General features: G+C 43.0%; 1 protein-coding gene and 1 long non-coding RNA gene across 4 annotated transcripts in view; one reads left to right on the top strand and one right to left on the bottom strand.

Annotated features, from left to right (window-relative positions):
* LOC132323521 (uncharacterized) overlaps positions 1–13,261 on the bottom strand; it is a 79,057-nt gene extending 65,796 nt beyond the window's left edge. For both annotated transcript variants that reach the window (XR_009485360.1, XR_009485361.1), the window contains exon 1: positions 13,137–13,261. This is a non-coding gene — a long non-coding RNA (uncharacterized LOC132323521). The remainder of the gene's footprint in view (positions 1–13,136) is intronic.
* The window catches only part of KATNAL1 (katanin catalytic subunit A1 like 1), a 39,813-nt gene continuing 27,196 nt past the window's right edge, over positions 13,069–25,685 (top strand). Inside the window, exons 1-2 of one of the 2 annotated variants that reach the window (XM_059838817.1) lie at positions 13,069–13,151; positions 21,884–22,059. In XM_059838817.1, coding sequence (XP_059694800.1) covers positions 21,898–22,059 — 162 coding nt within the window. In that variant the 5' untranslated portion in view covers positions 13,069–13,151; positions 21,884–21,897. Of the gene's footprint in view, positions 13,152–13,852; positions 14,620–21,883; positions 22,060–25,685 lie in introns of those variants that run through there. The other variant, XM_059838816.1, reaches the window with a different exon arrangement.

Below are 25,685 nucleotides of genomic sequence, written 5' to 3'. Positions count from 1 at the left end.
AGCCCTAAGCTCTTTAAATATTTTTAGGTTGCCAGATTTCTTATGTTCTCTCTCCAGGAAGCCAATTTTGTTTCTAAGCTCTTGAGAGTAGTCCAGCTTCATCTTTTGCGCACTCACTGCATCACAATAAAATGCTGCCTAATTGCTGCCTCAGCCGAGTCCCAAAGGTGCTGGAGTTTGTCTCTAGGCTACAGTTGTGGACAATAAACTCTTCTCAGACTGGAGTTAAGCCTTTTTATTATTTAAATCTGAGTCATGTAAAATTAGTTTACTAGCAAGTTACCCACAAAGATCTAGTATGGAAAGAAACTCCCACATATTGTTTTCCAACACAATGAGAGAATGATCAGATATAAAGATTTGCAAGTGGCTTGTAATACAAGATGTGTATAGAAACACCAGCATTTAATTTTGCCAAAAAGACATGAAAATGATTCTGTGAGCCTAGAAGTTACTCTCAGACCTTGTCTGTTTGGTGTTCTTTACCTTCAAATTGAAACTGGTGGTATGAAAAACTTTCTTTTTTCCTCTAGCTTATCCATGACCTGAAATACCTATGAAAGAGGAAAGCCAGCTGAAGATAACAAATGCCAGATGGGCAAGGGCTTTCTGTTCTCAGTCTAGCACCACAGCAAGAGGATTTAATGATCATTTTGCTGAAAAATAAACAGGAATATACTAAGACCAGCCACCCAGGCTGCACCCCCATCAAGCTGGAGAAGACCCCTGTAGCAAGGAACAAATGCACAGTACAGGGAGTGAGAATGAACACATATTCTGTTTCTCATCAGGACCATATTCATCTGTCCTCAACAGCAGAAGACATCTGTATACGGCATTTTCTCTCTTTGTGCTCCTTTTTGTAATCTGTATTTTAAAGTGCTCGTATTTCTGTTCTACAATATGGCTTCTGATGAAAGTGCATGCTCCACAGGCAGTACATAAAAAGACTTAATAATCATTGTTTTGAGAGTCTTAATTCCTTAAGACAACAGTTTCCTTGGATGCATTTGGTGCTGTATGCCCAAATCCACAATCTTAATTAAGCGAAAATGAAGCTGAAAGAGATTGCTAGATTTTTCTCAAAATGGTTAGACTGTCCTTTAATTAAAAAGGTCAGACATGGTAACAGAGACCTGACATGGTTTTTGTGGTGGTGTCAGCAGCACATTTGCAACCTGGGACACTCATGAGCCAGGACAGCACATATCCAGTTCAGGGCAAGCCTGTCCAAAGAGCTCTTCATAGGGTTCCTTTTGTCAGCACAGGGAGCGTGCAGGCAGATGCAGGGATCTGCAGTGACTGCAGGGAGACTGTTAACCACACACCACACACTCACCCCCTCCTGTTGCTGGGGTCTCTCATTCCTTATTTAGACTTGTCGTGTTCACTTATTTGGGGGGGAAATGCCAGGCATGGTGTGGCAGGCGTGGTGTGACAGAACCTCCATTACTAACAGTGACGCAGAAGATGGGAAGGATGCACAGGTCTGAAGCTGACTTTGGCAGGCAGCAGCTAGAAAAGCTGGGATGCGATTTCAGCCTTATTCAGATCAGTGGGAACTCTGCCACTGATGTAAGTGGAATGAAGATTCCGCTCTACATGTCTGCCTGTAATCTGAGAACATGTATTCTGCACATCCTGGAGACTCAGTGAAAACCAGACCCCACAGAGTTCACCTTAGATTCACTGTCTCAAATAAAACTATGTGGACTCTTTGTGCCCCTTTTACTTATCAGTAAAACAAGTATGATAATGCTTTGAGTGCTAAACAATACAATGTGTGTAGGAAGACAGTATCTTTTATTAGGCCAACTGAAATAGTTGGGGAAAAACAGACAAGCTTTGAGGCTTGTCTGAAATGCTTTGAGATGCTCTGATGAAAGGTGTTTGAGCTGTGCAAGGGATCATTAAATTACATTCTTCCTCTCTCTGGAAATCATTTAGTGATATTTCAAAGGAAAGATGCTGTACAGAAATAACTGATTTCTATTGCAAGTGCTGTCTGGAGCTAAATATCTTCCTTCCTCTCTTTTTATGAACTAATCTAAAGAAAAATATGTTTTAAATTAGCATGGTAAGAACAATTTTGTGGTATAATGTATAGTTCTGTGAAATGTTCTCTGTGAAGCGTAACTCACAAAATCCTTAAGCATATTTCAGTACACTTAAACAAAATGGCTGGATTTGTGGAAATTATGAAGGTATCACTGTAAAGAAATTAGAAAGCATGGAAGGCCAGTGAAAATGGTACATAAAAATTAAAAAGGCAGATATGAGTCAAAAACTACATTATGCTTGTAAACACTAGCTAACAAGCCCCCAAACCATCACTTTTGAGTGTGGACATCATGCCTTGGAAATCTGTGAAGCAGCTAATGTCCATAAAAAATGTTAAACAACCAAACACTTAACCCTCTCCTGTCCTCAATTTACCAGGAAGGAGCTGGGAGTGCTCACTTGAAATTAGCCAGAGCTGAGAGACCAACAGCATTAGGGGATCACAACCATGGGTGCAGCAAGATAGATCAGTGCTGTCGTGGAGTCTGTGCAACACTGAGGTTACTGGGGGTGTGAAAGGGTAGGGGAGGGAAGGTTTAACTCTACATAAATCCTACTAATATCACTTGACTTGTACTTTAGTTCAGTGTCAAGACACAAACAATGTCAAGAAGAGAGAAAACTGGGGGCAGGGGAATCTTTAAATATGTGAAAGTGTTTGTGAAAAAGGATTAAATAAACTTGTTTATGTTTATTAGAACAAGAAGCAATAGGGATAAATTGCAGTAAAGGATATTTACATTAAACCACTAAACAACAGTCTAGGATTAAGGAAAATTAAGCATTGGTATAGAGTGCCTGGAGAAATGGTGAAACTTTCATCACTGGTACATTAAAAAAAGGCTTAAATAAACACCATCAAAAGTTTCACTATGGATGATTGTTCACTGAAGCAGAGAAGACCCAGAGATTGATCTGAGAAAGGTTACAATGTGTGACCAGGTCTTTCTGGATGCTATTTTTTTCCCCAGAAAGATGTTGAAGATTTTCTGTTTGCATGAGATTTTGAGATGCAGTCCTCTGAAAATATTTGTCCAAGAGAGGAAGGACCATTTATCTTTTGAAGTCCATGTTCCTCTCCACTGATCACAGATGCAGTCACAGATGACTGGCTTAGTATGGACACCTACTTATTGAATCTGCAAAGTGAGATGAGACAATTACCATCCTTAATGACAAATTGTGTCCTTTCTCATATATTCCTAAATATAACACTCAAATCTCCATTACTCATCCCAACTATAATTACTTGTTGTGCACGTATGAGGTGGCACCCGTAACACATAATCATAATGTTATTTATTGTCCTGCATTAGTAATTTAGCACATTATATTTAGATGCCATATGGCCTGATGAAAAATGTAATAAGGACTTCCTATGCAGTGGATAGAAAGCTTCTAGACAACGATTAATATAATCTATTTCACTTTTGCACTGCATTTCTACTAAAAATATCACTGAAGTGTAGGCTATCTCAGGAAAGAAAATGTTATGTTTACATCTAAGACCCAGCCAAAGCTCTGCTGAGCTGCAGGTAAGCTACTAACTAGGAATGTGAGTGGTTTTATTTCAGCAGTATGCATGAAAGAATAAGGTGCCTCAGATATATGGTATTAACCCTTTGTGTTTCCAAAATCTGCATACAATAACACAGATACTCAGCTAACCTATGGGAATGTGTGTGTTTATATAGAACTCATCCCACCACTGGACTAAAACTGGATACTTAGGCAATGTCACCACTGTGTCCCACACTGGCAGGGAGGAAGCCTGAGCACCCAACTGTCCCCTCTGCTGAATTTCAGCTTTCTCTTTGGGGACCTCTTCAGGTACATCCCCTGCATTCACTCTCGAGATTCCCCCCAAATGGCAGTAAGGCCAAGAACATTGTATTTGGCTCTCCCAGACCCATGCTGTCTTCCAACACTATTCCTGCAGGTTCTGCACTGGGCAGAGATGGACACCACAGGGTGCATCTATATGAGATCCAGGGCTGTGTGGCGTAGACAGAGGAGCCTGGAGTAGCTCTAAGCATCCTTGCTGTGGATCAGCATGTGCCACTGAGCCTTGGGATGAAAAACTGCTCTCTCTCTTGTGTGGATACAGACTTTGCAGACACTTGCAAATAATGGCATAGGCTGTCTGCCCATATTAGCCAGCACTGCACTCAACAGTGGCACTGGAGATTGCTTTCATCAGATAGAAAGATCCCAAGGACTGTCTCAATAGGAGAGGGTTTTTTTTTTGGTATCTGAGCAAAACAGGAACCTAGAAAAAAAATTATAAAAATTATTACCTTCCCCATCCTGAGAAATCCATAGAATATTATTATCCTGTGCACTTGGAACAACTTTGTTAGATAACCTTTGTTCTTTTGTAACCTGTAATTATGGAAACCTCTATCTTCTATCTTCTAATGCACAAGTACCCTCATCATACATGTATTTCTACACTGTAAAAGGATGTGAAGACTTAAGGCTCTTGTATTGATTTTGGCTGGGCTTAAGTTAATTTTCTCCACAGTAGCTCGTGTGGGGCTGTGCTTTGGATTTGTGCTGTAATAACATGGGGATGTTTTGGTTACTGCTGCTGAGCAGGGCTTACACAGGGTCAAGGCCTTTTCTGCCTCTCACCCCACTCCACCAGCAACTGGGCTGGGGGTGCACATGGAGCTGGGAGGGGACACAGCAGGGACAGCTGACCCCAGCTGACCAACGGGATATCCCAGACTACGGGGTGTCATGCTTAGCATATAAAGCTGGAGGAAGAAGGAAGAAGGGGAGATGCTCAGAGTGATGATGTTGATCTCCCCAAGTAATCATTATTAAGCATGATGGAGCCTGGCTTTCCTGGGAGATGGCCAAACATCTGTCTGGCTCTGGGAGTTGTGAATGAATTCCTTAATTTTTTCTGCTTGCTTGTGGGGCTTGTGCATTACCTATTAAACTGTCTTTATCTCAGCCCATGGGTTTTCTCACTTTTCCCCTTCTGATTCTCCCATCCCACTGGCCAGGGAGTGAGCAAGCAGCTGTGTGGGGCAGAGCTGCCTAGTGGGGTTAAGCCACAACAGGCTCATTTTGTGACTTCATTACATTTATAAATATATCAAGCATGAAAATTAAATGCAACACTTCTCCTCCTTTTTTTTTTTTTCTCTTTTAAGGTGACATGAAAAATTATTTGAATGAGGAAATGCATACAGGAAGACAACAGCATATATAGGTTTAACTCTAGCTTAGCATATTGAGGTTTAGCTTCAGCTGTGCTTCCTTGTGGATTTTATCTTATTCCTTATTTAAATCTTTAAGAATGTTTTTATTCTTACTTGCATGGAAAAGGATCAGAAAAAGGTGAGTACTTTAGCTAAAAGAAGCAATTACGTTGTGAAGCTATAGAAGGTCACAGATAAATATAATTAAACAATCTCTTCACAGGTTATTAAGATGCCTACCTGGAATTTAAAAAGCAGCAAAAGATGCAAGGCAAAACTATTAAAAACTACTAATAATTCTCTCACCTCATTGGGTTTGTGGCTCACATTCCTAATATATGCTTGTTTTAAAAGAATACTGTTTTATAACAGGATGGTTAACTCTGTAACAACATGAAATACCTTCACTGCCAGAGACTGCAGAAGTGTCCTGGTGGTGGACACCAGTCGCATCCAGTCTGTCTGAGCTGGAATGAGTTTTAACAATCAGAAAATGAAGCTTTAGTGACATACTAGCAGCTGAGCCTGGGTGGTTTTAGAGATCAGCACACAGGGCAGTTGAACCTCGCTTGTTGTAGTCAGCAGTGCTCCATGTACAAGGAGCAGCTGCTCAGCCTGGAGGTGGGATCCAGCTGCCCAAATGTAGGTATTGCATATCTCAGCATCTCTTATGGGTCATAGAAAGCATCATCTAAAAGGCCAGATTTTCCACTGATTTTGAAAAGAAATTTAGACAACTAGTTTACAAGCAGATGCCTGCACTGTAAACCATTAAAGGCAGGTACACTGCATCCAGCATGTCTGATGAAACATTAGCAGCCCTTGGCTGATGGGTGGGGAACTTTTTAAGCTACTCCAACTTGACTGCAGCTGCTCTGTGCTAGTGGCAACACCATGCTTCTAGACTTCTTTATAAAGTTTGGCACACCTTTTCATGGTACATTTGTAAATATTAATAATTCTGTAAATAATTCTGTTTAAATTATGGCTACTTTTTACACGGATAACGGAGATACATGGCTACATATTTTTCTTATAGTGGTGCAAATCATAATAAATTACCATGATATTTTTGAAACTGTAATGGTATAAAAATAATATGCTAGAACAGAACAACGCTTACATACAAGACTCAGTCTCCTTAACTTACATCCTAAAGTTAAACATATCTTTTTCTTGATGACACACTTGGCAAAGAGGTCAACAGTGCATTTCTGTCCCTTGCTAAAGAGCATCCCTTCCTCAGACCTGTTTACAAGGTCATGCAATTAAGAACATCAGAGGCATGACCCAGGTTAAAAATTACACCTTCTTTGGCAGGGTTCAATTCAGATGATTTCACCAACCTAGCTGGCAGTACCACCACATCAATCCCTGTACTAGCCCAAGAGACAGACTGGTATGTAAAGTAGAATGCAAGAACAAGTGCTGAGGGGTGGAAACCAGGTAAGTCAGTTTGGTTACCAAGGAAAAGATGCAAAGAATAGCATAGAAAGGCATTCAAAGTTGAAGAGGCTCCTCTAGATAATTCAGAGCAGAAGCCTAACTAACAGTCTGAACTGCTCTCTGGAGGAGCCTCTCTCACTCCTTCAACTATGCAAGGCATCTAGGGAGACAAGCCTCCTAATTTAGGCATGTAAGTTAGATGTTTAAACGTAGGCAGTGAATATTCCCCCTGGGAATGTGAATGGGATGTTATAATAGTTTAAAACATGTTTCACTGAAGCTGCGATGCCAATGTCTGTTCTTTTACGAGATACTGTTCTTTGTGCCACCGATCCTCTACTGACACAACCATGTTTCTTGTTTATTAGATAAATGAACAACGTTAACAGAATGCACATTGTTCAGTGATGGTCTAAATTCTGAAGTTAAAAAAAGATTCCAAATTTTACTCTCAAAATACGAACCAGATTAAGTTGTTCACATGGAAACCACTGCAAATTCCCAGGAGTAATCATTTTAGGGGACCAGAAAGGGAAAAGAGATTCTTCACAATGATCACCAGTGTATATTTAACTTCATTGCTCTCCTCAAACATTTAAAAATTTTTTTTCAATTAGGAGCTCTGTAATTACTTCTTGTCTACATTGCTCTTATCTACTCCGAACTTTTCACATATTCAGTGATGTGGGTTTCAGAATTTATCAATAAATGGTAGAAGTTGTGAAGTTGTTCTTTCAGTGCAGATGCATGGCTTACTTCCTGCCCTGCAAAATCTTGATACTAAGGCACACACCAGAACACCAATTTTCAGTGTCTTTCTCCAGTGTAAACATGCTCATTGCTATTGATCACAGCACTATTCAAAGGACTACTTGAGGCAGTTGTGGAAGGAATGCTCTTTAAATGTAGCTATCTTCTCTCCTGGATGAATATGTTTACAGGAGTGGATTGTTATGACCAATTCATTTTCTAGTGTCTCTCAATGTGGAACTGCAACTAACACGCCTAAGAAATCAAACATGCTGGGCAAGCCATTAATATGTATTAGACTGTGATTTGTTTATTCTAGTGGTTTGGGCATCTACACAGTGCGTGCAAAAAGCTGCCCAACAGGACCCTGATTTAAAACTGCCACTACTAAGTCAGAAAAACATCTACAGGGGAATGAGAATAATATATACCAGCATGACTTAAAATGGCTGTGCCTGAGTTAATGGGCTCAATTGATGTAACTGGTTCAAACTATCAAAGCCTACAATCCTGTGGTGTATCCATTTCCACTAAGCCCTCATCCCTTCAACAAACTTGCCAATGGATCATACATGGTATTGCAACTTGTGCACAGAAGAAGGTGCTGTGGGTATCGTTAAGTGGGGAGCTGCCAGTCGTTTTACATGGGCACACTGGGCTTGCTGCCAGATGAAATCCAGAAGAGCTGAGTCTGTCTGCCGTGTGCTCAGCAGAAGCACCAGCTGGAGTGTACCTTTTCTACTGTGCTACTTACTACAAAACTGAAGGGAACTCAGTTAGACCTCCATCCTTCTGTAAATGTGGCAGAAACTGAGAAGTGAGGCTCAAACTTATTGCAGTGGGACAGACAGTGCAACTCCAGAATGTCACATCTTCAAGAAACAGCTTAAAGTTCACACTTTACCATGAAAGAGTTGTACCACCAAACAAAAGCACATCACGAGAGATTTCTCAGCTGTCAATCCCAGCAGACAGATTAAGGGAACTTTGCCACTTGATACTGTCTAGTGGTCTGCCACAAAGTCAAGATGGTGTGAATAAACTTTCTTTCCTGCTCCAGGTTTTCACTTAACAGCTCCTTGGGCATGACTCTACTTTCTCTGAGGCTTCTGTACAAGTTTCCTCTCTGTTTTTAACTGCTGTAAACTCCTTCCTTATTCCTCTCCAAAAAGTAATACTCCAACATATTAAGTATACTCATAAAAGAAACACAATATCCTAGTTCCTGTTTATTTTTCTAATTTCTGTCCACAGACTCAAAGCAGAACAGGTGGGGTTTTTTTCCTAGTGTACTGTGGGCTTGTTTCAACTCATCTCAAAGATCTGTCTTCTCTTCCACCTGTGATTTCCATTAAAGTAACACTGGCCTGTTCTTCATCATTTTAATCAACCAACTTAAAACTGCCATGACAGCTTTCCCTCTCTAGGACTCTTAACAACTCAACACATTGGGTGGGACTCCTGTCACCTACCTTTAGACATCTACAGTTCAAACACATCTGTGTTGATCAGATGAGTCTGCTATAAGCACTGAAAAAAATTAAGCACATTCAGGACACAATCCACCTTGGTTGAAGCAGGAATTGTATCCCCAAAGTCTTAACTCAGAGGCAAAAGTCTACATGACAGTTGTCTACATTGACCAGAAAATAAAAACATCCTTGTCTATTCCATCTCTCACCTTCTGGCTTATTTGCAATCAATCCTGTTTGAAAATCAACTGCTTTCTCTTACACTGCTGTGTATTAACTTTGAGATGTGCCTTGTGGGAAGGATGTTGATTAAATCTTTCTCAGGGTTCAGACTCTGAAGTTCTTTCCTAGGAGAAAAATTGGTGGATGTGTCATATGGTAAATATAATTCCATAAAAATATCTATGCAGAAGAACAATTACTATGTGTGTATGAAAATTAACAGTCTACTGATGCCTTTACTGACTTGTGCATAACTTCCCTCGGAAGGGTAATGTCCATGAATATGTAACACGCACCTTCTTCTCCCTACTGCTTCCCTATTGTTTTTCCCTTTTATTATTACAGCATTTCTCCATACAGCCTGTAAGACCTTTGGTAAAGAGTTATGTTTGCACCTGAGCATTAAAGCTTTTTATGAAGGGACAATAATTCCTGGAGTCTAGTTAAATATAATTGCAAGGGGAAGGGAAGACAGAAGCAGAGGGCAGTTCATAATTCATGGACTTCTCTCATGATTTCAACCTTCTCCTTGCAGAACTTTGTGGGTGGGAGGAGGTTACAAATGAAGCTCTCTGCTACTTTGTGCTAAAAACCTGTGCCAGCCCTCTAGTCAGTGGAATTTATGTAATGATAACCAAATCAATTCAGAAACCAGTTTTGTTAATCTGTCAGAGACCCTAAGAGTGCACAGCTTTAAACTTCTCTGACAGTGTCTGCAATTACTCTAGCTGAAGAGACACTTCTGAACCAAATCTAATGTTCATGGCAAAAGAGTTACATTAATTTCTATCAGCTTCTGATTGAACTGACTAGAATAAATCAGAGTGAGCGGGCACACAATCAGCTCTGCTGGCAGATTTGCAGATTGCTGGATAAGGCCATGATAAGTCTCTGGGGTCTAGCTGTGAGTAATGCTCTCCTCCACCAACACAGCTGGATCCTGCCTAACCACAGTCTCTGACACCCACCATCATCATGTCTTATCCAGAACTGCTAGGTTTATAGCCTCTTATCCAGAACTGCTAGGTTTATAGCCTCCATCAAAAAATAAACAAGTTGTAAGCCATGAGAATATGCTCAGAGTAGAACAAGCTTCAGTGCCTTAAGCTGTCACCTCCCCTCCCAGCAATTTCCTACCTCCTCTTTGCCTGAAATTACTGCCTCACGGCAGAGCCAGTGGAATGAGACACACACACTAGTCCCAGCTGCTTCAACACAAGGTCCTGCAAATTAGCCTAAACTGCTCATAAGATGACTTTAACATCATATTTTGCAGTAAAATGGCTTAGTGTTTTTCAATGCAGGGACTGCTGTGAAGGCAGGAACCTTCAGTAAGGAGGTCAGGGAAGCAGTATCTTTTACAGAAGTCCAGCCAGATTTGCTCGAATTTGACCAAGCAATAGGAAACACTAAGAAATTTCACACTTAAAAATAATCATTCTTATGGCTTACTAACAGGTTTATGAACTTCTGATTGTCTGGCTGGACTAGATGACCTTCTGAGGTCCCCTCCAACATGAATTACCCTACATACCTGGTGTGCATGGCCAGGAATCTGAAGACACAGTTCTTCCTGCTGATACAGTCACAGCATATCTTGGCAAACTGTGGAGACCCATGCTTACCAAACTTTCCCTCAGAGTGGTCAAAATAGGTTGGTATTGTTCTGGTGTTGAAAAAGTGCTTTTCAAAAGCGAGGTTAGCTGTAGCATGGGGACCCTCTGCCACTAGGAAGGAGCCCCGCTCAATGGTTACTAGAAAAAGGGATGGGGGGGAAAAAAACCCCAACCAGACACATAGAGATTGCACCCAAATAACCAACCTTCTCTGGGTCACAATTTCCTAGCTGGGGGGGCACAGTCCTCAGACAAAGCACTTCATATGTTGCCTAATGTGGTAAGAGGTACATAGTCTTGTGGGAAGGGATGTTATGGAAGTGCTGGGATGAGGCTGCTTATCATCTGCTCTCCCCTAGAAAGGCTGAACTCTGTAAGGTCTGCACAGCATCTATGCTTTTGTGTATGTGAAAAAACAGCAGGAATTGATGTCATGGGCAGGCAAGTTTGAAGAAATCTGGAAAGGGGGGAAGCCAGAGTTGCAGCTGTTATGAATTCATCACGATTTTGGCCTCGGTTCCAAAATTCTCACAAAGACATAAGAATCTCCACATGATTTTGAGGGAAGCAAGATCTGTAGATATATGAGTGACACATTCATGCATGCTGTATTGTTTAAGAGGCATACTGAGCTTTTAGTTTCAATCCCTGCTCTTTCACTTGTGTCAATTAGCATTTCTGAGAACCTTATTGTGAGATACAACCTCATGCTGCTGCCTTAAAGTAGCAACAACAGAAATTTTCTGGAGAAATCATGTACCACTATCAGGTATGATCACAAGATCATCTTTACTGGGACACTCTCAGAGCTGTCACAAGGCAGTTTCAGCAGTAAGGGCTCACTGCAGTGGTGCAGCTGCACACAGAAACACAGCTCAGATCCACTGGGCTGCAGATTCAATGGGCTGCTCCTGCCTCCACATCTCCTCTGCCTTCCTTGTGCCTGCAGCAGCTCCACAGACTCAGCTAATTCGGGAACTTTCAGTTCCAGCTGAACTCGGTTAATTTTTTGGAGGAGCAAAACTGGCTCTCCACCAGATCAGATCCCAGGCTTGCTTTGCCAGATGGCATCATCAGTGTTACTGCGGTGTAAATAACAAACAGGAAGGCATATCCATGATCAGAGAGGAATGCAGGACTGCCCCTTTCGGTGGCAATACAGACACAGGCTGTCTTGCATTAACTGTGAAATTACATCCTTAGAAAGGTTTATAACTGCATGGCTCCCCTTGCAGGGCACTAGGCTGCTCGTATTATCAGTGAGCTGCACATTTCAGAAACGCTAGGTAACATTCACCCTCAGGAGAGGACACAAACTGGGTGTTGCCACCTTGTGAGACTGCCTCTGATCACCAAATACCACTTTGGTCCAGGAATGGGGCAAATCCCTAAATCTGTTCCTTTACAGTACTAAAAAAGTGTATTACACTGCTATAGCAAAGATGGTCCAGTGCCCTTCTGCGTGCCCACGGACAAACGTATGCTCTGCATTTCCTAGACGCTCCCACAGACGAGGTGGAGGCACATAAGGTTTGCATTCAGAGTGTGAATGAGCTCTGATGCGTATTCAGAGCTCTTCCCGCTGGTTCCAGCTGCAAGGACACGACGCAAGGCCAGAAACTGATGCACAGGAAGTTCCAGCTGAACATGAGGAAGGACTTCTTTACTGTGCAATGACCGTGCAATGGAACAGATTGCCCAGAGTGCTTGTGGAGCCTCCCTCACTGGAGCTATTCAAGAAGGGTCTGGAGGCAATCCTGCGCCATGTGCTGTGGCACGGCCCTGCTGGAGCAGGGAGTCTGGACCAGATGCCCCAAGGCGGTCCCTTCCAGCCTGACGCACCCTGTGCCTGTGTTTTCAGCCTCCCCGCCCCGAGCCCTGACGCAGCACAGCGCAGAGCACGGCGGGCTCAGCAGCCAGCCCGGGCGTTCGGCTCCGGCACTCCCTCCCTCCTGCCCGGCCGGGCCCCGCGCTGCTCCAGCTCCCGTAGCGAGCGTACGCTCTCCGCCCGCCTCCGCCTGGGATGCTCAGCGCGGAGCCCTGCCCAGGGCTGCTAAACGCGGGCTGGGCGGCGGCGCCCTCAGCCATCGCCGGCGGTGCCGCGGGGTTTTCCTTTCCTTCAGGAAAATCCCTCTCCCCCGCCGCCAGGACAAGGCGGAGGCGCTCCGGAGGCCGGAGCGGCGGTGCCGTCCCCTCCCCGCGCCCGCCGCCGCCGCCATGGCAACCGCCCGTCGCCGCGCGCGCGCACCCCCTTCCCCGCCCGCCCCCCCGCGCCTCTCCCCCCCCCACGGCCCCGCTCTGACAGAGCCGCAGCGCTGCGCCCCCTCCCCGCGCCGCTCCCGCCCGCGGACACGCACCCCTGGCTCTCCCAGGTAACGGCAGGGCCCGGGAACGGGGCAGCCCCTCACGGCGCTGCTGCCCGCGGCGGGCGGCGGCGACAACTCGGACCCCGCCGCGCCGAGAGAGGCGGCGGGGATGGGGGGGGAAACCAGCGGTAGAGGCTGGAGGAGGGCGGGGGCGCCCCCCCCATTTCCCGCGGAGCGTGCCGGGAAGTGTAGTCCGCGCCCCCCAGCCGGGCGCTGGGGACTGCTGGGAGAGGCGGCGGGAGGGAACTACAGCCCCCAGCGCTCTCGACGGATAGGGGGGGAGATGGGTGCTGCGGGGGGGAGCCCTGTGGGGACAGGAGACTCCCTCTGAACGAGGGCGCTGAGGTGGCTCTGCCCGCGGAACAGCGAGGGAGAGAAGCCCCTGCGCCGCTGCCGGGGCGGGAGGGGCTGGAGGGAGGGGCGGTGCGGCAGGGCCGGCGGGGAGGGTGGGCGCAGGGGCGGTGCGGCTGCAGAGGGGAGGCGTGGGGCAGGGCGGTGAATGGGGATGGGTGCCTGCGGTGAAGGGAAGATGGGTTGGGGGAGTCTGGATGCCAGTGGGGGAGAGAAAGAATACAAGGAAAGGGGCACATGGGAGCATCGGTGGATGGATGGATGGGTGGATTGATGGGTGGGTGGATGGGTGGATGGGTGGATGGATGGATGGATGGATGGATGGATGGATGGATGGATGGATGGATGGATGGATGGAGAGAGATGTGCTGGAGGAGGAGTGGTGGAGCAGATGGACGGAGAGCTGTGCAGAAGGCAGAGCAGCCTGGAGGCTGGCAATGGAAACGAAGGAGGCAATGGTCAGAGGGAGCTCTGGAAAGTTTCCCCAACCAGTTTGAGTTTAAGGTTTCCAGTTTCACATCTCCTACCACCCTTAGGCTCTGTTGAGCTTGGTGTGCTGGGTGGTCTGGACACAGTGTTACTCTTTAAAAATTATTCTACTAGATTTCTATTTTTTCCCCCAAAAAATTCTGTCATGATGTCAGCATTTGTCCCTTTTCTCTCTGCATTTCCTCTCCTGACAGTTCTAGTGTTATTCTTTATCTTGTGTTCTCTAACAGTCATGAGGGGGAATAAAATTACAGTTTTTCTATATATCATACTTAAAGTACATGTGTTTATGATCGGTATATAAGGGGGGGGTCATTTTTTCTTCCTCAAAATCTGTATCTTAAAAGCATCAGTGCATTAGTACTCCCTTGTATATGAATATTGAATGTCTATTCCTACTACAGTTTCACATTTCACAGAGATGGGTTTCTTTCCAATGAATGCTTGATTGCAGTTGCAGATTGTTGAGCAGTTTCCTTTTTCTTCCTCTTCCCCCCACCTCTATGTCAGCTATATCCTAGACAGGCTTCAGCTTCTTGCAGCTCCTGGTACTTGCCACACTGCAGAAGGGAACATTGCAGCTGCAGAGTGCTTCCAGGGTGCCTGGCTCTTGGAGATTTGAGCTTTTGAGCAGGTAATGGGGAGAAATAGTTCCTGCCCTGACCTAATCCCAATCAAAAGACTGTGAAATAAATGGAATACAAGAAAAAAAAAAAAAAAGATAGGCCTTTATCTGGTTTTCTGTGTAATTATTTTTAAAAAAAGCTGATTCTTCTGGGGATGAACTGAGAGATCTGAAGATTTGATGTCTGTAGCACTAACAGCAATAGGCATATAAATGAATATTTTAAAAAATGTATGCTATTCTATTTAAGTAATACATATCCTTAGTCCTAAAGAGCCAATTCTTTGAAATTCAGAGTAGAGTTCAAGAGGTAGAAAAGTATTCAGCCTGAAATTCTGACCTTATGAGTCAGTGTTATAAACACCTGTGTGAATGTATTAAACCTGCAATTATTCATGGAAAGCTTATCTGGGATGCAGCTTGGCTGAGCTGGAATGGAGCAGCAGCAGCACAGCACTCCACTCTTTGTGGAGGGGGGAACATGGAAGTGCTGTATCCAGGGCCGGGTGCAGGAGCAGTTTCACTGCCTTTCTTGGCACAGAGCCTGACCTAAGAAATGCTCTGAACCCGAGCTGGCTCTGTGCAGACCCATCTTGGGAGCCTTTAGTGGCATGTTTGCTCTACCAGAAGTGCTTACACACATGATATGCAGAGAAGCAAGTGGCTCCACAAAGGACCAGAAGGATTATTGACTCAGGCCGGGTTCCACTTTGTTGAGCTCCAGACTGGCCCTACAGAATCCTTCAGGTCTCTGGGCCCTGCATCCTGTCAGAGGAGGGGCTGACTGATCATGGGCCTGGGTTTGATTTGTTACTAATGCCAGAAGCCCTGGAGGCTGTGCTGGAGAGGAGAGAGAGGTGTGCAGCCAGCCTGGGTCCAGCCGGGCTAAGATGGAGCAGAAGCTGGCGAGCCTGTCACTGCCTGACCCGTGTGTGTATGGAGTTGCACTCCCCAGAGTGCCCCACAGCATTTGTTTTAGCTCTTTTCTCTACCCAGCCTTGCTAATGAACACCTCATTATCCCAAGGAATGGTGATGGGGCCATATGGATGTGTCTGAAACTGGTGTGTGAGGTGCTTGGAGAAGGATACAGTTCACACTCAGTTTTAGGAATAGCACAGCCGTCTCTGATTCTCCTTTCTGCTTCTTCAGAGAACTGTACTTCAAAGGCTATGCATTATGGCAATTTCATTCTCCAGGATGCTTTCTGTTTGGTTCACCAAACTAATGAAATCTCTAATTTAAATCTCTAAATTAATCTTTAATTAAAAGACTGGCCACCTATTTAGTGTTTTCTTATGTGATTACTTGTAACTTTTGGTGAATGTCTTTACTTCATTTGAAGATTTTTTTTTTTCACTTGCACTCAAAGTAACTCTCTGTTTTAAGTTAAGAATCACACAAAAATAGTTTGAGGCCTGCATGCATGCTTCTTCTCCTTCCCACTTCCATACACATTTCCCCATTAACTTCATGTCTGCTATTGCAAAACAGTTTCACTGCAAGAGGCCAAAAACCAGTTAGCAGAAAGCAGTTGACTGAATTAAAAGATCCCTTGGTGCTGGGTTTCCTGGACCTTGGTATATGTGTGCATGTGTGCATGTGTGTGTGTGTGTGTGTGTGTTTTATCTGGTGTCTGCTGCTGCCATTGTAGCCAGCCTTGTCACTGCTAATGCACACAGTAAAAAGAAAAAACAGCACTGGCATAACACATTTCTCATCTTTGATTCATTTACATGTAGTTTAAATTCAAATCTGCTGGAACTGAGCCATGTCTTTGCTTATAGATATGTTTTTAACAGGAGTTGTGATCCTGTGAAGTCATGATTGTTAGTTTTCACACCAGTCCATGGGACTACAGCTGCATGTTCAAACAAAGCCATGTTAACAGGGAAAGATGGATTTAGCTGTGGAACTTGGCAAGCCTTTTGTTTGTTTGTTTTTTATCTGACAATAATCAGTTAAAATGTTGTTTTTGTCATGCAAACCTAATGTCTGCAGCATCAGCAATTGCTTCTGAACAGGGACAGACAGTTATTGGCAATGAAGATCAGTTGTTCTGCATCCAACACCAAAACAAAAGATATAATCTTTATAATAAAGCAGGAAAGACTTAATTATTGCATTTTTTAATATCTTATTCTTAAAAATTAAATAAAATCTATCAAGCACATAAAAACTATAGTCTGTATTTCTGTCAGAAATAGAATTCTGTAGGTTTCTAGTAGGAGTCACATGTCATGTGGGGAAAACCACTTTTTTTGTTCTTCTGACAATGTTCCAGTTAGTGTTGCTGTTTATGCTTTCTCAGGTAAAGCATTGTCGTATTGTTACATGTCTCTGTTTTAACAATTTTTCAGTTTGAAGAGAAGACTGAAAATCAGATCATTGTGCTATTTTAAGTAAAGACATAATTGAAGGAGAGAGAGCTGTTTGAAACTGGTTGAAGTTGGCATACAAAACCAATATGGCTTTAACTTAAGAAGGGCAGGTTTCAATTAACTGTAATGAAAAACTTCCAAGCAGTAAGAGGAATTTGAAGAAAAAACAACTTCAGTTTATGACTTAGACTCTGAAAATGGAACTGGTTGCACATGAAAAGTGTATAAAACCAAAAATCAAAACCTCTTAACACTGGACTTCTCTCTCTTGCTTTGCTTTCTGTGGCAATTGATCTGTTCTGGGATTGTGCAGTGGCAGAGAGTCATCCTGGCTCTGCCTTGTAGAAGTGGAAAATGTACAGTCATACCTCAGTCATAAGCACTGTTTTCAGAAGATGGTGCCTAACAGTGTGACTCTCTGTCTTGTGACATTAGTTGTAACTCTTACATTGCATTTCGGGATGCCCAACATCACGCACGGCTGATTTACAGAAAATGAGAAAGAGGGTTAGTAGCCAGTCTTCATCAGCGTATGTCCAGGCCTTTCCAGATGTTCAGCTCTCCAGTCAGCAGTACTGCAGGGCTGCCATGATGTGAGAGCATATGTCCAGCAATCTCAGGAAGCTGTGGAATGTTTTTGTTTTGCCTGGATAAAATTTTGATCAGAGAAAGACACATGTCCAGGAAAATCCACGTATGGTATAGCCCTTTCAGTGGGGAATTAACATCTGATTTGGAGAGAAGTCTGATTAGTAGGTATTAAATAAGGCTTGATGTGAGTATTGAAACAATGAGAATAAAGCAAAAGTGTCGAACAGCTCATTTAATTAGAGTCCTCCATCCTGGGCAAGAGTCAAGGGCTTGTGGAGAAAATGGGATGCAGTGGTGTCACTGATTGTGTCAAAACACATGCATAAAAGAGACACGTAAAGATAGCAGATGCCTTTCATTTTGGCACTTGCAGAGTGGCTGTTCAGGATCAAGCAAGAGGAAAAGCCCTGCTGCAGACCCCCTCTACAGGGGAGAGCATTTTCTGCCTCTGGTAACTGTGGTGAGATAGCGCTGAGAGAGATGGTTTGAAAGGGGCCAGTCCTGAATCCATTCCCACTGGTGTCGCACACAAGTTTGGAATAGTGTGCTAAGCTGTCCCCCTTTACCTGTCGTTCACACAGTCACTGTATCTGCCCGTGGATATGTTTGTGTGTATAAAGTAGAGATCTCAAAGTCTTTTGGATCTTGCTCAGTTGTGCATTGCTTTAGTTCTGGGAGAAAAATTCTTTTCTGACCCTAGATAGGGATCAGCTCAGCTTATGCTCCAAAGAATAGAGATTAATATCCCCTGTGACCTTTTAGCCTGGCTGCTGCAGGGTTTTTAACAAGTGGGTTTAAGACCCCATGTGTGGCAGCTATGCCGACATGAATGTCTGTAATGTCTCTTCTTGTCAATGATCCGTGAACGGAGGAATCTCCAAGGATATCTTGATGTGCAGTGGAGCTGTTACGGTCTAGTGCAGGAGAGAACCACACAATGGTAGAATGAAAAGCTGGTGTCACAAGTAGTGTGTAAGTTGTTCTAAATGTACTTGACAACAGTTGTCCCTGGCTGTATATTTACTTAAAAGATGTGGCTGTGGTATGGTAGGAAAATTAAACATCTAAACAAAGCTCTAGATAACAAACAACAAAATGCTTTATTTATGATTTCTGTGTTTCTGGTTCCTTGGATGTCTCTGATGTTGTATGAACTCTATAATACAATGTAGAACAGATAATAAAGAGTGAGTACATAGCATGAAAAGGACCTCACCTAGTTGTAGTTACTTTTCCCTCCCTCCCCATCCCTGACATTGAAGAATGGGATAACCAGAAAACAACACAGGAAATAATTATTTCCAAAAAAGAATTTTTCCTTGATTTTGGACTTATTTGTTTTGATTTGCTTTGGATATTCTGAAGTAACATTACCTTCACTGGTGTGCATAGGAGGCTTGTAGTTTGTTTAAACCATTTTTAGCATTAGTTTTAAATAGCAGTAGAATCTCAGAGAGCTGCCTGGGAAGCACTGGTTTAGGACTGAGGCCTATAGCTGCTGTTTCAAATAAAGCTCAGGTAAATGGGTGACACTCGATTCACCTTTTCAAGCTGTATGACACCTTTGGTGTCTAGGGTAGGTAATAAGTAAAAACTGAAGTGCCTGAATCCACAAGAAAGATCCGGGGGCTTTTGTCTGCCTAGCTCTGGAGGTATTGACCTCTCAGGAGGTACACAGGTGTACATCCAGCAGCCTCCCTCCATGCTCCAAGTTTCAGTGCCTGTCAGTGTTTTATAAGCTCTTCAACGTGACGCACCAGGCATCAAGCTTGTGCATAAGCTTTGGCATCACAAGCATGAGAACAGAAGCCCCCCCAAACTCTTGGAAGCTGGAGGAAATGGGAGAGTCTTGTTTGGTTTGCTCCCGTGATTTTAAAACTGTGTACATTTTTCTGCTTCCTGCTTCTCATCTTCCTTGTCCTGAAGTGGGCACATGTTTGCACGGCTCCTATGGCTTGCCTCCTGCCTGTGGATTGACCCAGCTCCCACCACAGACAGAAATGAGGAGGTTGTCTCCTCTGGTGAGCAGGGAACTCTTCTGGAATTAAGGGGAGTTAGTTGTGAGTATCAATCCTCTTAAGGCAAAACAGGGTGGGAACTAGCTGTAATAAATAGCAAGGAGAAGTTGTAAAGCAAGTATGTGTTCTGTTTAATGGATTTCTAGGAGTTGAATTCAGCAGTTCCTTAAAAATGTTTTATTTACTTGCTCTCTTTCACTACAAATGCAGAAAACCTCCAGAGATTTGAGGAATGTTTTTCTTAATGGTGACAGGCTGGTTGTGAGGCAGATCCTGAGCTGGATGTGTTTGAAGACAGGTCAATGGCTTCTGCCCTACATGGTGTTCTGTTCATTTATAAGCTGACTCATGAGATCTGAATGGGTTATAAACTATCTTCAGTTCCTCTCATTTTATGCATTTCCTATGCAATGTGGGTGACATCACTTTTTTTTTCCTATTAGTGACAATCTTCTGTATTTAAAAATTAAATTATCTTAGTTGCTGCTAATCCAGATCTTGGTAATGATGTATCCTGCCTATGTCAGGAAACAGAATTAGGGTTGTCACTCTTTCCACCTTTGATTTTCTCCTGCCCAGTAGTTTACAACACCCAGTGGGAACGCTGTGCAAGCTGAAATGTTCAGCACAGCATGAGGACAAGTAAAGACCCAGTAAGTCCTGCTGTGCTTGGTGGAGTGTCACCTGCAGGGCAGCAGCATGTTCTTGCTCTCAAAGTCATCGGCCACATTCAAGCTGTGTGACCTGTGGGTTTAAGTGAGGGTGGCAGGTTTCCATGGCTTTGTTGCAGGGAGCAGGAGTGATGAGGTGGTGGAGCAGACCTGGTGTGCAGCTGTAGGCAGCAGTTAGGACCATCAGTGTGGCACCCTTGGGAGGTGCAGTATGTGTTTGCTCAGGGCAGAATGAATTTCATGTCGATGTCTGTTTAACTTGTCAGGGGTTTGAATTTTGCTAAGCACAAGGGAATACAAAAGCATAAGACACATCCTCCTTAATGCCATCTTGCTCTTGTCTTGTCTGTTTATAAAACCTACTAACATTTTTATAACCCACTAGGATGTAAAAGGTTGCTTCTCCCTGTTCTGGCTTCTGTCTGCTACCACCTGTTCCTTCTGTGTGCACTCCTGTAGCATGGGCTGTTTTCAGCTGTGTAGCCTGAACTGTGTTTGTATCCCTCCTTCCCAGTTTCTTCTTCACCTCCTTGGTCTTGCCAAAGCCTTGATACAACTAGTGGACCATGCTCCAGAGCTGACCTCCTCCCTCTTGCTCAGTGCAACTCTGCTTTGCATAGCTATGAATTGCAATTTTTAATTTTTAATTTCCAAAGGTTTATATCTTGGTGAATGTCAGGGACCCCACACATATTGGGAGGACAAGGAAAAGGAACTGATGCTCCTTTTCTGTGGTGGGGACCTAAACTTTGGGTCACATGAGATTCAAATAAAAGGGCAGGCACTGCTTCAATTCTGAATCTTAAATACAAACCTAGCTGTACAATACAGCTTAATTCTGAATGTCTGGGTTATTGCTTTCTTGACAGGTTACTGGGAAAAGCTGGACTATGGGTTTGCCTTAAAGTCATGCTGCAATTTGAGGACTAGGGGAAGGTTGTACTTCGGGAATCGCTGTTCTAAGGAATGTTAAATTTGGATTGCTAACTGCCATAAATCCCAAAGTGACATGTTAAATTTAATGAAAAAATTCAAGTCAGCGTGTGGATGTTGGAGTACTTTGAACGAATATTTAAACAGAATGAGCCTCTCAACTTCATCTATAGTAGAGCAGTCATTCAACCATATCATAATCTCATTAGGGTGAGGGCTCTTGAAAATGTGAAGTGCAGACATCCCTGATGCTGGTTGGCACATTTAGGCACGTATGTAATATAACAGAATAAAAAGCAATTTAATGCCTCGTGTGATTTGTGATTCACAGCTGATGGCTGCTAATACATTGTGGTGATCTACAAATTAAAGTTGAGTTTGTTAGTTTCAGTGTGGGAAGGGCATTTAATTTTGTTGCATTAATTTAACAGGATTGAGGCCAAAGGCAGCAAAGAAGTTGTGTTTTTAATCACTATAAAAGAGTTACGATTCATGATCTGAAACCTTAGGCTAGTAAAGAGATACTCCAGACATAAATGGTTGTAGAAGAGCAGGGATGGGAGCAGTGTTGGAAAGACACAATTCAGCTATGAGAGAAATAACAAAACTAAAGCATCACTGTCTGAATTATTCTACAGCATGTAAAATTCATTTTTTCTGCTAATTATGTTCTCTTTTAGATTTCTGACTGAAGATGAATTTAGCAGAGATTTGTGATAATGCCAAAAAAGGAAGAGAATATGCACTCCTTGGGAATTATGACTCTTCTATGGTATATTACCAGGGTGTCATCCAGCAAATCCAGAGACATTGCCAGTCGATCAGAGATCCAGCAATTAAGGGCAAATGGCAACAGGTAGGGTGAAATAACATTGACCATATTCTATTACTTGACATTTGAAAACCACACGATACCTCCCAAACCTTATAAGATGCAGAGGACTTCCATTTCAGTCATGTTGGCAACAATTGTACAATACTTTGTTGATATTCATGGGAAAATGATTTCTATGGTGTGTTCAAAAGGAATTCTATTGTTCTAACTGAATCAATTCTTTTGTTGTTGTCACTTAAGATGTCTGTCTAATTCCTGGTCTGTTTCTCTCTGCATACTCTCTGTGACTGCAGACTTTTGAAAAAATTAAGGACTTTCTTTTCTCCTTGTATCTTTTGGCCATCTAATGTCCAGTAAATTAAAATGTGAGTGGGTGGGGTAGCATCACTAGAATTGTTGTCTGACTATAATGACACAAAATGTACCCTAAATGTATGATAAATGACTATAGTGTACAAATCTGGATCAGGTTTCTAAAACTGCAAGTCATACTCTTAGCCTGAATCTTGCACACATCCATCTCCCTGCTAGACAGAGTACTATTGAAACCATGGAAGTAATCTGCAGGTGAAATATAAGAATCTCATCTATTTATTTCTTTCAGTATTTAAGACTTCCTCACATTTTTTTGGCCCATTATTCATGGTACAAACTGTGTTCTATAAACATAAAAAGGAGAAAAACCATATAAAGGTGTTTCCTAGAATAAAGAATTCATGTTGCATAAAGACAATGTTTTGAAAGAATAATGTATCTCCTATGAAAGATACAATTTTGCAGTAGGTAGCTAAAGAGATGATTTCAGTAAGAGTTTTTCTAAATATCGTATGTGTAAATGATATCACCTAGAAACAGAAGCAAATTTTCCTTTTTTATTGCAGCAGATGATTTGTTTATAGGTTTGTGCTTGAAACTTCTGACACTAACATAGAGTATTTTGTGTACTGATAAGTACAACACTATTAACAATCACTTTGTAGCAACAGTACTATTCATAGGTGTTTATCATAGAACTGTAGAAGTCTGTTTATGAAGAGCTTGGCTGCAAAGCATGTGCCTGTACATCCAGCAGAGATAGTTTTCCTGGTAAAGTAGTAAGCTGGATGTTGTATAGGAGATATTCACATTCAAGTACTTGTATTCAAGCTTTTTCCCACCCCAGGACATGCTGATACAAGGTGTTCATGCCCAGTACATGTCCTTAGTTCCTGCCAAACTTGTAGCTGATGTGAAGGTAGAGTATGAGGATTTCCTCATTCTGCAGCTGAACTACTGCATTGTCTTCACATCTAGTATTTAGTGTTTCCTCTGATGACACTGATTCTTTCAATAAACTTTCAACAGCTCTTGTGTTGTGAAGGTCACTCAAGTCTCTTGTTATTGTGTGTTGTTTGAACTGCTTCAGAGAAGCCTGTGCACCATGGAATGTGTGCTGCATATTGGAGACAAACCTCAAGTACAAAAGGACCATTAACACAGTTTCCAGGATTTATTCCCTGGGGAAGGCAGCTGTCTCTCCAGCAGAGAATCTGAAGTTGGCACCTTCTCAGAAATGATCCCCTTTAGGCAAAAGAAGAATTGCTCCTGACCATGTCACATAAATGCTTTAGAGATGTGTCCCAAATAAGATCCGCCGCAGGTGGGGTAGTGTCTCTCATGCTGTGCACTCAATTCTGAACTTCCCAACACAGTAGTGGCAGACGAGCTCTGTCAGAATATTGCTTTGCTGCTGCTGATGCCAGGCTCAGAGACAAACAGCAAAAAGTAAGAAGTGTGACTGAAAAAAAATTTAAGGGATTCATCCTTAAGTTATTTGCCTTCTCATTCGTTTATGGGAACAAAATGATACAGCCCAAGAGCAAACAATGCAGCCCTGGAACTACTAGCTTTTCTATACCAGAGCTTGCATGTTTTGGTGAGACCTATAGAGATTGACCTGCTTTCTTTACCCACTCTTTATAAATAATTGTTGTGCTTTCTCACTCCTTGAGACAGACTAAGAGGGAGTCTGATGATGTGGATGTTAGCTCTACTTTCCAGCTCCACAGCAGCTACGTTCAAACTGTCAGTCATAGCCAAGGAGCTGTGTTGAATGACAACCTGTTCTGAAAAAAAATTAACTGAGAAGTTGGATCACAAGTAACATTCATTCACAGTATTAAAGCAAAATCCAGATATCAATTTTAGATCTTTCTCATTAAAGAGTAATGCCATACAGATTATGTAAGTTTAGCAAATTTCAAGTCCAACCCACCTGGTACCAGTAATGTGCAGAAGCAAAAGATTCCCATACCAGTGTGGTTCTTGCAAATGGCTTGAGTAGCAAAGCAGCCCTTGGGTCATGGTTAAGGGGATTAATGCAGTTGATTTTTACCTGAAATTCTGTCTCCTCAAACATATGGAACTAGCCTGTTCTTCAGGTACTTCAGCTTCTCCATCATCTGAGGAATCTGGAGAGGATAATACCACTGGTGCCTTTTGAGGGTGGAGTTTAGCAATCACTAACACTGTGTGGGTAGAGCTTTTACTCTTGAATGTCCATGTAAGTGCTCAAAGGAGAAGGCTGTTACTTAAATTAGTTCTTCTCTGGGATGTACTGTCTGCATACACATTCACAATCTTGAGCCTTCTGAAGGATTCCTGGGATGCTGAGTGTCAGTATGAAGCATCCCCTTCCTTTCTGTATGGTTTGTGTGCAGCTCACTAACAGGGTTTTTGTCCTACTGATACTTCTGAGGCAGCGAACTAAGTTTAGTGTGTTTGTGGACACATTCCATTGTAAAACAAAAATGTTCATTTGAGGAACATCTCAAAGAATGGTTCCAGCTGTGGCTGTGCAGCAAACCAACTTACATCTCTTACATGCACCATTGCTCTTCCCGTTTGGTCCTTCTTAACAGTGGGTGCTCCATCCTGAACAGGTACCTCATGCCTGGTGGATCTGCTTTGTTGCCTTGTATACGACAGAGGATTTTCTCAGTAGTTTGTTGAGCAATGTCAAAGCCCAGGTGAACCAGAAGTAGTTGGGATTTTGGATCAGATTCCCAAATGCTCTTGATCTACCTCTCTTTGCATAGGTGTCATTGTTTTAAAATTGCTACAGGTTGGTCTGGACGGAATGATGTTCTGTGCAAGTATTTGTTGGGCTGTATTTCATGTCACACCGAGAGACAGCTTCAGCTTTGCAACTGGACATCTTGATTATGAGGACTCCTCATGCTTGGAGCTGATGGTTAGGATGAGGAGGAATATGAACTTGTTAATATCTTCTCCTCTGAAAACAGCTGATTCATTCAGTTACAATTGATGCAATACTGCTTTTGGGAATTCCAAATCAGTGCTCACCAGGGAAGAGGGATTTTGTTACTGTCTGGCACACCCTGCAGATTTAAAGAGGGCAAAAGATGCATGCTGAGGATCCACTAAAGCAGAGACATTACAGGATAAGAATTCCTCTGACTTCATGGAAAATTCACAGCCATTGATCATCATCTCTTGACTGGTTTATCTTGGGGATAATCAGGGTGACCTGGTTTTGCGACCATCCTTGTTTTGCATCCAGGGAGTTCCCAGCTTGCACTTGGGTTGGCCAAGTGTACCTCCATTTGCATCTTCACTCCTAGGCCTCTTGAGCTCATTTAAAAAAG

Source organism: Haemorhous mexicanus, chromosome 2 (assembly GCF_027477595.1).
Source record: "Haemorhous mexicanus isolate bHaeMex1 chromosome 2, bHaeMex1.pri, whole genome shotgun sequence".
Taxonomy (NCBI): domain Eukaryota; kingdom Metazoa; phylum Chordata; class Aves; order Passeriformes; family Fringillidae; genus Haemorhous; species Haemorhous mexicanus.
Note: the sequence above shows the minus strand (reverse complement) of the source record. Positions and strands in the feature narration are given on the sequence as shown.